The sequence below is a fragment of the Larimichthys crocea genome, chromosome XXII, assembly GCF_000972845.2.
Source record: "Larimichthys crocea isolate SSNF chromosome XXII, L_crocea_2.0, whole genome shotgun sequence".
Lineage (NCBI taxonomy): Eukaryota > Metazoa > Chordata > Actinopteri > Sciaenidae > Larimichthys > Larimichthys crocea.
Window position 1 is genome coordinate 12,777,717 of NC_040032.1, and position 13,522 is coordinate 12,791,238.

The window sequence follows — 13,522 nt, forward strand, 5'->3', positions numbered from 1 at the left end:
GCCGAGTAACTGATGTGGTGTGTTAACGCGTGATGTTTCCTGCAATCTCAACTGTTGCCGAGCAATTATCTTGTAAATCAGCTTCCACCGGCGCAGCAGAGCCGTGAGAAATGAGAAAAACTTCTCATCTCGTGGTCGGATGATGAAACATGACTATCAAATGACAAAATCTTTCATAGCTACACCGTCAGCAGCACTTAAAATACTCAGGATGCAGGCGAGAGTTAGTACCCGAGGTAGTTTATCCTCGATGGGAGACTAATGTGGAAAGCTATTAAGTGTGTCAAGAAGAAACATTGCCCGTTTGCTCATCTGAGTGCACGTAGGTGGTGGAATAAAAGCCCCGCAGACAGGGTTAGTACACATTTTTTAATAACATGGCACAATTTACATAACACAAGTTTAAATGAGGAGCATGCTGAAGATTCAGTCGCTTCATTTTTTTTTTTCTCATTTTTGTACATGATCTAGAAAGACTTCATTTTTTAATCCCTGTACATGGTAAACAGCAAAAAAAAAAAAATCTCATTTTTAACAATCTTTTTTTTTGCAATACGCATCGACTAACCACTATGGCTCCGGTGGACATTTTTTTAATGTTGGATTAAAAAACACTGCACGACATGATATCACAGAGTTTGAAGCGCACAACTAAACCTTCAGTGGACTACTAAAATAGATCTCTGCTCATTAGAAACAAACTGTCCATAGTTTAGACTTGCTTTTTTTGTCTTTTGATTTTGTAGGTACAACAACTTAGGAAAGCACTTTAATACACTGTTTGACCAACAGAACCTATGTCCAAAACATGTACTTTACACTCCTTCGGTAGGGGAAATGTGCTGTCATGGTGTTAAGATGTGCTGCATTCTCCCCAGAACAAGACTGGTGGTAACTGAGTGAGAGAAGAACGAGGAGGGGGAAACAAAGAGGAATACTCTTAATATTTGTGCTGCTGGCTTTTTTCTTTTTTACATCGTTTTAAAACACTATTTCCATTAAATGTTTCTAGGATTGTCACCACAATTTATCACTTGAGGAAATTCCAGATTTCTACCTACAAACCCTGTGCGGATCGGTTAAAGCTTGTATCTGTTTGCATGGACCCAATGTTGTGTCAGAAAAGTCTCAGTTGTGGAGAGAATACAGCTTTATATTTTTATATATTTTTTGTCCTTAATTGGTACACAGTCAGTCAGTAGTGGTGAGAAGGCCAGCTTTCTGAAAGGGAGCCCAGACGTTTGTTGCATAGTTGAATATGGGGGGGGTCGGTCTCTGGTACAATGCTAATCAGCTGCGTCAAACCCGAAAAAGAAAACTTGAAAAAAAAGCACATTCTGAATCACTGCTGTAATACTCCTCTATTTACATGTGTTCAACGTAAAGCTTTCAAAACACCCTTTTGCATATTTGTACCATGATTTTTCATACAGAGCGAGCACAGTGACTGTACACATTATCCACACGCTTGCTGTCTGTCAGTGCTAAAGTACCTGTACATTCCAAAAAATTGTTCATTCTTAACTCCGCACGTCACTTTTTCGCTATACAAGAGAGAGAATGAGCACAAAAAAGCGGGAGCACACTGGGAAAAAAAAAAAAAAACTTTGAAAAATCAATTTTTTGTTCCGTGATTATTGTCTCTTTGTAGTTTTATACAAAAAACAATTCATCGCGTGGGCACGTCTCTGCCCACATAAGTTATTCACAGCTATGTTACAGTCTTGCTTTGCCCAAAGCTAAGTGCTTGGTGTGAGTTCAGTGTTAATGAGGCACAGGGCAGCAGGGGTGGGGAGGGGGGGCACCAAGTCTACTGAAGGCTCAGCTCACCGTGCCTCGATATCTTTGTGAGCCGGTCTGTCTCTGATATCTGTGGCCAGGGGGGTAGTCCGTCTGGGTGAACCGGGCCGGGCACCCAGCGTGGGGATAAGTGGGGGTGGCGCGCTCAAAGAGGCGGTGGGTGGCGTTTTGTTCAGGATACCGTTCTGATGGGCCGCCGCAGCGGCTGCAGCCGCCGCCGCTGCTGCTGCTGTGGGACTGACTCTGGAGTAGTGCATGCCTGGAAGTCCAGGGGCCATGAGGCCGGGCGCAGGGTGGGGAAGGTGTCCATCAAGGGCTGGATGGTGCATTGCAGCATGGAGACGCCCGTGCTCATAGTCCTCTCTGAGCATGTTTAGGCGGTCGCGCTCTTCCATGTGGGCACGCTCCTGCTCCCTCCTGTGCTCCAGGGCCAGAGAGTGAGCATGGTCACGATTAAAGTCATGAGGCTCGCGGTCCCTGTAGGAGCGCTCGGCCTCGTACAGGCGAGGTGCTGCCAGCCGGTGCAGAGGGTCATTCCTCAACAGCAGATCCCTGGCCAAGGGGTCCCGTCTGTGAATGTCCAGGCCCCTGTAGGGGTCCCTCATTGGGTCCCAGTGGAAGGCGGGGTAGGGGAACCTGTCAGCTCCTGGGATGGGGCTGATACCCATGAAGGGTGCCACCACTCGAGTTCTCTCCAGACCGCTGATGCTGTTGATGGGGTGGACGCCAGCCATGCCCATGGGCATAGGCATGGAGGAGGGAGGATGGAGGTTTGGCGTTGAGGGCGCCGGCGTTGGGTGCTCACTTGCCCTCTCTGTGGCTCCATCCTGCTCCTCCTTCCGCTCCTCCTTCACTTTCACCTCATTGTTCTTCTTCTGGTGCTCGTACGGCAGCTCTACCTTCTTCTCCAGGACCTCCCTGCTCAGGCCACTGCTGGGACGTTCGAGGCTGGTCTGCCGGATGTAGGGCGACGCCGTCCCCCTGTTGGACACTTTGTCCTCAGAAACTCGGCCGTCGTGGATGACGGGTGTGTCCTTCTCGCTGTGCTGGTTGTCTTTGAGCTTATGGTCATCTGTGCCATTGTCTTTCCAGGAGTCCGAGTGCTCCCTGTCCCTCTCCTTGGCCTTATTCTCCTTGTCTCTCTGGGGCTCTCCGGAAGCAGGCGGCAGATGGTTCCTGTGGTGGTCAGGAGGCCGGCTGTGGCCAAGAAGGTTGATGGGGTTGATAGGGTTGATGGGGACTGGGGATGGATGGCTTGGATGACGCTTTTCTACAGAGTCCCTAGAAGAAAAAAGAGAGAGGCCCCGCCTACCATCAGTACCAGCAAAGAAAAATAGGTTTTCTTGGAGCGAGGTACCAGGAGTGACTTTTAGCAGCACCCACCTGTCTTTGTCGTCTTTACTGACCAACGAGTCCCGTTTGTCAGAGTCTCGGTCCCGCTCGTGGGAGCTGGCTGAGGCACTCCTCTCAGAGTCTCCGGGTTTCAGCCAGGGTGGTGGCGTGGGGAAAGAAGGCGGCGTGCGGTGCAAGCGGTTCCACGGCTCCTGGTGGCCGCTGTTGAAGTGCTGCTGTGCGTTGGGGCCGTCTTTATGGCCGAACACAGAGTTGGCCGCTGTTAGGGATTCAACACGTGGAAAAACAGATGGGACACAAGTTAAATGCATATCTCGACAGCTCGCCCTGGTTTAATATCTGTCTTTGTATTCTGTCCTGCTTCATGTTCTTAAACATCAACAGTATCATGAAGTTAAAACTCACTTAGTGCTGGATTTCCCAGTCCCCCAAAGGCTGATGAACTGAGCGCTCCCAGTCCTCCAAATGATGTGGGCCTACCGAAAGGTTCTGGAGGGAGACACGACATGTTACCATGCGTACATTCACAATTTCACGACATGATTTCAGATCAGGACTGAGGAGGCCTGAACCGAAGGGTCCCTTCTTACCTAAGTGAGACGCCGGGGTGAGGAAGTTTCCAGGATGGTGTGGCGGGTGACCGAAAGGACCTGCTGATGGGTGCGTGGGACCTGAAGAGGGAGAGACAGAAAGACAATAATAATTATTTATTTCAAAAACCTTCAACTAAAGCTTGACTGAAATCATTTGGGCTGATAAGTAACAACAACATGAGTTCGAAGCAGTTCAGAAATGTTTCCACTGGAGAGCACTAACAAGTGTATTGTTCGACTTGCTCAGTGCGTTTCTTCAAAACTATTTAAGGGCTATTTAGTGGTCTGGCTGTACAGATGGCAATGATGTTTAGTCCCTTGCTTTGGTCTAGACTGAAAAATCCCAAAAGCTATCGGATAGACTGCCATGCAATTTGATACGGACAGTCACTGCCCTGAAAGAAGGAAGTCTGCTGACTTTAATGCAAAAGTAATGACACAAGTCCCAGCTGTACTTTAGTGTTAATTAGCAAATGTACGCATGCTAAACGAAGGCTGTAAACACAGTAACACTTGTTTCTGCTTGCTTAGTCTTAGTCAATCTTGTATTAATGATATCTGCCTCTGGAAAATCTGCTTTCAGCTCAGCCGCACTTTTAATACGATTGCACAGAGAGGAAGTGTATCATCAACTGAGCAAACTTGTTTCTCTGAGGAAGACCACAAGATGTGGCAGAAAACCTGAGCTGACCTTGAGGTAAAAAGTTCTTGTTCATGTCCAATTTGTATTTAGTAGCTGACTGATTCAAGATAGATCCACTGGTCGGTAAGAATTGATGGACTGCTGCTGTATGTCAGAGGGGACTGTTGTTAACTATCAGTCAATCTTTCTTCCTAGACATCACACACACACACACACACACACCTGCAGCGGAGAAGAGTGTGGCAGGCCGTGCCAAGTCGCTGGGGTGATGGATGGCACCGAAGAGGCTGGGGCCCGGAGGTCGACCCAGGAACTCGGGCTTGAGGCCGAAGTCTAGCTTGTGAGGGTCGACCTGCATCTGCTGCTAGAAGACCACAGACCGACAGAGAGAAACACATGTAAAACTCCTTTATGCACATTTTATTAGGTTAATAATAAAGAAATGGGTCGCTGTCGTAAGGCTCTACCCAAGGTGAGCTACCATTTATTTTAAGTGAGCCACTAAACGGTCGTCTTGCTTCAGGACACTTCTGAGGTGTTGCAGGACTCAAATCCAAAACCCTTCAGGGAAGAGAGTTGCTCTGCCAGACTACGCTGGATTATTCTATGAAATGGAGACAGCTTTGCTCCATCATCGTTATAACCTCAAGAAGTGATTATGCTAATGTATACAATTAAAATTACTTGTTAGGTTTGAATTATTTAAAGTCTCTTTGTCAGTGACTCAAGTCTAGACTGCAGATTTAAGTGTCCTGTCGACGTGTACCACGATGCATTACACGAAGGGAATTGATGTGCTTCTCCGAGCTGGAAAAATGTAACTAATTGTGGAAGTTTCTGTTATTTATGTGTCATTATAAAGCTGCACACGGCGCAAACATTGCATCATTTCTTGTAACTAAGAGCAGTATATTAATAAAGATTTTATAGCATACAGGTGTGGGTCACTTTATCCTGTGTTATATCGCGTTAATATTCTGTCACAAAGCAGCGTGACAGCAGACAGGCGAGTCCTCACCTTTACTTTCTGTTGGTGGTGATAGATCTGCCAGGCGATATGGACATGCATGGCACACCACTTCCCCGGTTTCTGTAGATACGAGACAAAAACACGGTGTCACAACTTCGCTCTTTAAGAATGACATGTAAGGCTATGACTGCTGCTCATTTACATATTAAAGGATTAACCGTGTGGTGAAATATGCAGTTTTACATATATAAATATGTAATTTTCCTGAAAACAAATAGGGAACCGTCACGTCAGACAAAGTCTGTTGCTCAGGATAATTACACACTTCAGCTCTGCAATCATACAACCATCTTGAATAATAACACGGACACAGGAAATCCTGTTTTCATTTGTTTACACCGAGGTCATCCGATAACTGAGATACAGTACATGTGGCACCTTTAATCACATACTACTGAAAGGTTTTGTCTGGCATGGTGATGTTTCACGTGACACAGTAATTACAGCTGAAATGTGAACGCTCATGTTAGTAAGTGGAACGACCGTCAGGCAGCTGATGTCTGTGTTTGAGCCAAGTCTGTGCATGCAGAGGCTGCAGCGCTCTCCTAATTGAGCTTTGTCGTGTTATATACCAGTTCTCTCTGCTTCCAAGTGCAGCACTCATTTAATTAAGGACACTATCTGCTCCATTAGCGAAACCCCTTTATGACATCACGGCGATTAGTGTGTATGTGTGTGTGTGTGTGTCAGGATGCAGAAGACAGACATTGCAGGGAGTGAGTACTCACCCTGAGAATGGGCCGAAATGGATCCGTTAGCTACAGCGGAGAGAAAAAAAAGAGGTCGAGTTATTTTTCTGTCAATCAAAATCACCTCTAATTAGTCTCTGCGTGCGGCGTTCATTAGGAACCAAATTAAAACGTGAAAATTTTCACTTTAAAATTAAGCTTTAAATTTGTGATTAACACACAGGTGTTAAACAGGGCTCCTCCTGTGTGACCCTCTGCATACAGACGACAGATGAATGTCAGTTTAGCTGTCTGCACAGTGACATCACTCGGTGTTGAAAACCTCCATCCAGTGACTCAAAGAGTTGTGCAACATTTAAAGGTCTAAAGGTGACTTCTACCTTCACTAGTGTTGTTTGTTTGTGTGTGTGTGTGTGTGTGTTTCTGCATGCTCTTACCCTGGGGTCCTTCTGTAAGAATGTGTGTGGGACGCCTCCAGGTCTCGTGGACACATCGAGTGGATTAGAGGTCTAGAGAGCACCAGACACAGATCGAAACAAGATTCTCTGTAAATAACTCCTCTTTTTTTTTCCCGTCTATCTGTGTGTACGAGGACGTGGGTGTGCCTTACCTTGGGCTGAAAGGCGCCCTGCAGTGAGCCGAAGGGCCCGGTCGGGGGAATGACGGGAGGAAGGCCAGACATGGCTGGTGGGTAGGAGTGGAAGAGCTGAGGATGGAAAGAGGTAGAGTAGGTGTGAGGATAGTTCGGCCGGTCAGTGAAATGCAGCAAACAGCCTCAACATTTAATCTTTTTTTCCCCATTTTCTAAGAAGATGTGAAAATGCCTCTACATTTTTCACAAACTGAGAGTTTATAAAATATTTTACTTCTTCATCCCTGGTGGATTTAAACAAGGGAAAACATTCCTTTGATATGAAAACTAGAATGCTGTAATACAAGCAAAACACACATTAACCAAACAGCTGCTCAGGGCTTCCGTAAGTCTATCGTGTGAAGAAACAGACACGTAATTAACTGTTCTTGTCAATCACATTAGCCTTCATGGAAGTATAGAGGATGTTTTTCATGTTCGCGAGCTTGCACGTTGCTTTAATCACGGATGGAGCAGCAGAATTATTTAAACTTTGCCTGGATGAGTTAGTAGAAGCGCTTGAGGATACGCTGTGAGGTTTTTTTAAAATGCAACTTGTGTTTCCCTGTGCATCATTTTTTAAAGACGTCAGTGTGTTTTATAAAGAGGAAATGGCTTCGGGGTGTTTGTTGCTACCATAATAACAACCACAACAGGGAAACGCTGAGAACCAGAAAGAAAAATAGTAACACTGCGCAACATCTATTTGACTCAGGGTTAGTCTAATATGAATACATGATTTTTCTGATATTAAAATCGTCCTCACGGCTCAGAAAAAGCATGTGCAGGCACACACAGCGGGTTGTCTGGAAGCTTCAGCAAACATGGTAGGAGAGTGTGTGTGTGTGTGGGGGGGGTCCAATGTTTAAATAAGTCTCCTTTTGGTGAGTAATAATCACAAGCAAGCCACTGCTGTTAGCAGACAAACACAAATGAAGAGTGGTGAGCGAGACAAAGACGCCATCTCCTTCTATAATGCAGCCGCTGTCTCTTTCTGTATTCATTTCTATGCACAGCAGTTTCACCGTCACATGCACGCACAATAAATCTTGTGCTCGGGAAATTTAAGAACCCACCACTGTTTCATTAATCAAAACATTTGCTGGGGCTGAAGGGTGAAACGGTTACAGCTAGGATGCTTAAAGTATCCATTAAGAAGCGGATGAGTGATTGCATGGATTCTCTTTCACACACACACACACACACAAACACACACACATACACAAAGCTATAACTCGCATGGGCTGGATGGTATAATGGGCAAGCAACAAACTGCTCTGCAGGCAGAGAATACGCAGTAGGGAAACTCACACTGTGTCTGTAGAAGGGGTCAACTTTTGTTGGGTATTTTTCAAACTGTAGAAGAAATGAAACAGAGCTAAGTACAAAGACGTAGAGAAAACATGATATAACCTTCACACACACACATACACTGTAACAGGGTTGAGATCGGCCTCGTTCGAGGTCATTTCAGGCCACAACACAAACTCTATTTCGGGATTAACGACATGCTCGCAGATTGAGATTTTAGATTTAAAATGTCAACTGAGATATAAAAGTTCAGCCACTTCCCAAACCAGACTGTTTTTTATCCTCCCTGTTTTTTTTTCTTTTCGTGATCATCTGAAGACCTTGTAAACTAGCGTGGGTTCTGTGTCTCATTTGGTTTCCTTTTAGTGGTGCAGCGCAGGCTCAGGGCGAACATTTCCCCAGTCAAGACTAAACACTGCAGCCATAAAGAGCCTTTTTATGGCCTCATTAGCTGTCAGAGGCCTCGCCATGCTGCCTTTGAGGTATCATCAGAGCCAAGTGAACCCTCTATGGGCCAGGCAGTTACGAATGCGTGCATATGCATGTGTGTGTGTGTGTGTGTGTGCGTGTGTGTTTGTGTGAGTTTCAGGTCCAGCTACACACTGCCTGTGGTCTCCCCCAACAAACAGCGGGGCTCTTAACGCAAGGCATTTGCCAGTAATGAAAACCCCCAAATGGGACCAAATGATGTCATTAAATTCAGAATGAATTAAGTGTATTATGTTCTGAAAGCTGGCTCTGAAGTTAACATGCCATGTGGGCATGATGGCGTGGGGAAAGGGTGTGAAGGTGTGCTGGTGGGTGTGCTGGTGGGTGTGTTGGTGCTGATGCTGGTGCTGATGCTGGTGCTGGTGGAACTCGGTGCGCAGGTAAGGTGGAGGGCCCAGCGAGGCGCCACGATCGGCACTCTGGGAGGCCAGGAATCGTGTGTTGAGCTCCTGTCGCAGAAGGTCTTGCTCTGGAGGGGAAAAAAGCAAAGAGAGAGCAGGGTGGGTTAAAGAAGGCATGGTAACTATCATTTTTATGCAACAGTAAAATAATATTCTTGCTGGGTCCATCTGGAAGGAGCCTCTCCTGTGAGGGTTACGTGTCATTAACTAGGAAGCCATGTCAAAGTCGTAAAAAAAGAAAAGAAAAGAGAAACAAGCAGGAAATAGCTGTGATTATCAGCACGTCATTTTAAATTTAAGCCAGGCTCGGGATGATTAGAGCTGTCTGACTGCTGGAACTGTCAAATGCTGTGATTTGATACACTACAGCCCCTCTGAGACAACAACATCTGTTGTTCTAATAACCTCTACGCAGTCTGCTGAGAAAGAATGGATTTCAAGAAATTGTCGGGCTTTTCTTCTAAATCCAACAAAACCTGCCTCGAGAGATTACATCTCCTCCAGAGTAACCTTATCCTTCCTATTCCACTGTGACTCACTACCAGATTTTTTCCCCTGCATTCGTTGCGAGCTTTATTGGGCTGGGTGTGGGGGTGGAATTTTCTCTTCATAAAAATTTCATTAGTATCTTTTGAACGAAATCCAGCTCGCTCCGTTCCGTATTGACCAAAATTGATTTCTCGCACACGAGCACCGTTCCAGGTGAAAATGGAAGTTCTTGGAACGTTGCTAAAGGTGAGCACCCTCCCCCCTCCCTCCTCTTCCCACGTTGACCCTGACATTTAAGCTCGACGTCCGCTATGTGGAAATGTGCATGGGGTCCGTAATGGCTTTTGCTATGTGGCCCCGACTCGCCGGTGGGTATTACTGGTCGATCAATCAGAACATGACAGACAGAGTGTGAACTTGAACTGTCCACACGGTTATAAACGCACTGTATCCCAGGCATGGAGTGCATGTGGGTTATCTTGGACTCGTGTTGTTTGTTTCTTTAAATAATTACCGTGGTAACATGTCTAACGCCTGTCTCTTCATCTCAAATGCTTTCAAAGCATATTCTGCTCTGAAATGATTCCTCTTGTACTTCTCATATGTCTCAAACTGTTCCGGCAACCTGACGCAACAACCGGCTAAATTAAGAGACTGCTTTGTGCTGAGTGCAATCCTCTACCACACCAGTTGGGGGCAATGTTGGGATGTCTGCAGCTGTGATGTTTACCTGAGTAGGCACTCCCAGCAGCAGGATGTCCGGGTACTGGCAGGGCGCTAGACGTAAGTGGTGGTGGTGGAGGCAAGGCCGCTGGAGGAGCGAACATATTGGGGTGATGTGGGTGTGGCGAGGACTGCAAGGCAGGGGGGAAGCTGTGGGGGGTGTTCTGGTTAGCCGCCAAGGGCAAGGGGAAGGTGGAGGCTGCTGCCGCCGCCGCCGCTGCTGCCGCGGCCGCCGCAGGAGGAGGCGGGTGGTGGGGGAGGTGCAAGGACGTAGCAGGGGGCCCGTGGGGCTTGGCGCCTGGGGTGCTGCTCCTGCTGCTGCTGTGAAGAGAGAGAAAGGGAGAAAGGCGCCAAGTTAAGCCAGGCGTGATCAGTCAAAATTAACACTTGTTCCTCCACATCCCCTTATCTCCATCTGCTCCGACGTTCAATTCCCATCACAGTGTTTTCACACCTCGACTGTCCTCCATTTACAAACGCCTCTCTTGTGCTTCGCAGAATCCAGGGCAAACATGATCCGCGAAAAAACACCACATTCACAACACCCTCAGATGCAAATAAACCACCGCTGGCAAGCATAACACAACGAGCATCTGTCTTTGAACAGCTTCTGTTAAGGCACTTCCTCCAGAGCCAGGTAGTGAACATGTGCATCGGAAACGGGATGAGAGGGAGAGAGGGTGTGTGTGCATGTGTAAGCAAACAGTCTTTTGTAGTGTGTGTGGGTTTTCCCTGGGGGCAGTCACAGAGCCTGCGTCTCCGCAGCTCCACACACTAAGCCTAAAAGCTCATTTGCAGTGCTCGCTCTTCGCTGTGGGCCCCAGCCATGATTATTCATAGTGGGTGCCAGGGCCCTGTTGGCGCGCTGGCAGACTGGCAGGGCTGGCACAGACAGAGGGAGGCGAAGCCAAGTCCTGAGAGCCTGCAAGGCAGAGCTTGTTGTTGGGACTGAGTGGGTTCTGAAGGAGCTATCCTGGAGTCTTAAATTAATGGAGAGAGCCTCATAAGGCCTCAGTGCGTCTCAACAGATATAGGACACAACAGACTAAACTTAGCCTTGCGCCGGCTCTTTTGTCGTTGTTTTAAATATGAAAAATGACTGTGATCATGGCGTGTTTGAACACACAAAGTGGAATTCCACAGAGGACTCTTTATCACTTGAGAAAAAATAACAGCCTTCTCAAGTATTTATTTTTTTTCAAGGACCCGTGTTACAACTTTGAGCACAAATAACCTCATCATGAAAATAATAACAGTACGGTGCTGATTCAAGGTTGTACTAAAACCACGGCACATACAGCCAGTAAAACTGATGAGGGCTGGAATCCATATAGAGCCCTGATGACAATGTGGGTGGCTAATAAATCAGAGGCACTCAGGGCGCAGTGTGGCCCTTTTATTCCATAGTTAATAATCAGTGCTACTGTTTGGCTCAGGGACCTCAAGCTGTCCCCGATAGCAATTTACATACTGATCGTGCATCATGCATACTTTGAGCTCGAGAGACATTTTAGTATTTTCAAGTGTGTGTGTGCATGTGGAGGTTTTTGTCTGCATCTGAGCACACGAGGACATGAGCGATGTGAATGTTTCTGATGTGTGAGGTCGTTATTCCCCTTACCTGTGACCGTTGAGGTTGAGGCCGTTGTACGCAGAAAGAGGCCGGGGGTGGCAGCGTGATGGCGGCCGGTGGGGCCCTGCCTGACTCGGGTGCTGTTGGTGAGGGTGATGGGTAGGGAGGGCAGGCGATGGCGGGTGTGGGTGGAGGCTGGGCGTCGGCGGAGGCCTGGGGTGGGACAGCAGGTCAGGCTGGTGCTGGGGCCGGGGAGGGGGGGGCGGCGAGGGCTCTTGGCCCTGGGCGAGAGGCAGGGCTGCGGGCGTCTGAGGCCTGGGAAGAGCCTCTGAGCGTTGGGGCAGGTGTGTGGAGGCCGGGGCCTGGGTGGTAGTAGTAGGGCCGTTTGTCTGGGTCCGACGAGGGGAGAGGGGCTGGGGGGCGGCCGGCTGGGGCTGCGGCAGAGGGAGAGGGAGTGTTTGGGGAGGCAGAGGCTGGCTGGGGGTGCTGGTTGCAGGGGGTTGGGGGTCCCTGCAGCTCTCCTGGCTCCTCTCCTGACTGCGCTCTAGGCCTGACACCTTGAGGAGGCCTGGGCCATGAGGCTCCTGGCTGCCATTGGTGGAGAGCACATCGATGCCAAAATCTGGAACTGTGAAAAACAGAGAAAGAAATCAGTCTGAAAAAATGCTACTCCAATAACAATTCTTAGCTCCTTGGTTCAGATGGCTGTCTACAAACATATAAATGAACTCACTGATGGTTTAGAACATGCTGAAAGTCCAAACACCAACAAGACACATGCATCAAACGCTGATGCTCTGCTCTGTATCTGAGCAATGACCTCCTTTCCTCAGGTGAGTGAACACCGCGGTTGAACCTCTCCAGCTCTAACAAAGCTCACACGTGTGTGTATCTAAGCCACGGGCCTTTTGAAGATACGAGTCTTTCAAACTGCCATCTCCTCTGCACATGATTAGTGTGTGTACGCTTCGATTTGACACAGCCCCACGAACTGACACGCATGTTTTCCTGCTCTTCCTTCTCATGCTGTCACGCCCTGCTGGGGGTTTTGCAGCTGTGCCAGCACAAGCACCAGTTCCTTGGCCCTTTCACACAGCCTTTAACAGCGTCCCTGGGGAAAAACTACACAGCTGAAATGTGTTTTTCTTCTCCGGGCTAAATCAGTTTGTATCGTACATAAAACGACATCACCTTTATTTCAAGGTTATGTTTTGGGTTTTTTTCTGCCTCGATGACAGAACCTCCATTTGCGTGACAAATTAAATGGTCAGTTTTGTCATTTCTCTGCATGTACCTATCTCAGTTTGCAGTGATACTTGCAGGTGTTAGGTTGCTTTCTTCTCTTTCACTTCTCCCAAAGACACGAAAATACTTTATTCAAATAAAAACCTGCTTTAATAATATTCACATTTAGAGACGCCGCTGTTTGTTCTTTACCACATGAAAGCAAACATGCCTTGAGAGTGATTACTGTTGGTGCGCGTTAAAAAAAAAAAAAAGACGCTGCAGGACAACAACACCGCGTTCATTAATTCACTTTTCGCATGTAGCATGAAGGACGGGGCGCACGTTAAGCTCCCTGTCTGAGACGGTGAGGATTGGTTTTATTTTTTATGCCCTGGTTTGGACTCCATTATGTCAAAAAAAGTGTGAATTAATTCAAAGAATGAATAATAACCGCTGTACGATGCCGAAGTCACACAGAACAATAGCTAATAAGCTCCGTCCAGGGTATTTCTCTGCCGGGACCATCCTCCTACGGAACAAAGTGCTCAGACATCAGCAGTCAGCTCGGCT

General features: G+C 47.4%; 1 protein-coding gene across 1 annotated transcript in view; it reads right to left on the reverse strand.

The window, feature by feature from the left end:
- Positions 1–355: 355 nt before the first annotated feature.
- Positions 356–13,522, reverse strand: part of auts2a (activator of transcription and developmental regulator AUTS2 a) — a 393,464-nt gene continuing 380,297 nt past the window's right edge. Inside the window, exons 9-21 of the mRNA XM_027273301.1 lie at positions 11,774–12,353; positions 10,160–10,473; positions 8,800–9,008; positions 8,051–8,095; positions 6,719–6,814; positions 6,546–6,617; positions 6,148–6,177; positions 5,408–5,479; positions 4,612–4,753; positions 3,744–3,824; positions 3,559–3,642; positions 3,184–3,424; positions 356–3,081 (exon numbers count right to left, since the gene is read on the reverse strand). Coding sequence (XP_027129102.1) covers positions 1,827–3,081; positions 3,184–3,424; positions 3,559–3,642; positions 3,744–3,824; positions 4,612–4,753; positions 5,408–5,479; positions 6,148–6,177; positions 6,546–6,617; positions 6,719–6,814; positions 8,051–8,095; positions 8,800–9,008; positions 10,160–10,473; positions 11,774–12,353 — 3,221 coding nt within the window. The 3' untranslated portion in view covers positions 356–1,826. The remainder of the gene's footprint in view (positions 3,082–3,183; positions 3,425–3,558; positions 3,643–3,743; positions 3,825–4,611; positions 4,754–5,407; positions 5,480–6,147; positions 6,178–6,545; positions 6,618–6,718; positions 6,815–8,050; positions 8,096–8,799; positions 9,009–10,159; positions 10,474–11,773; positions 12,354–13,522) is intronic.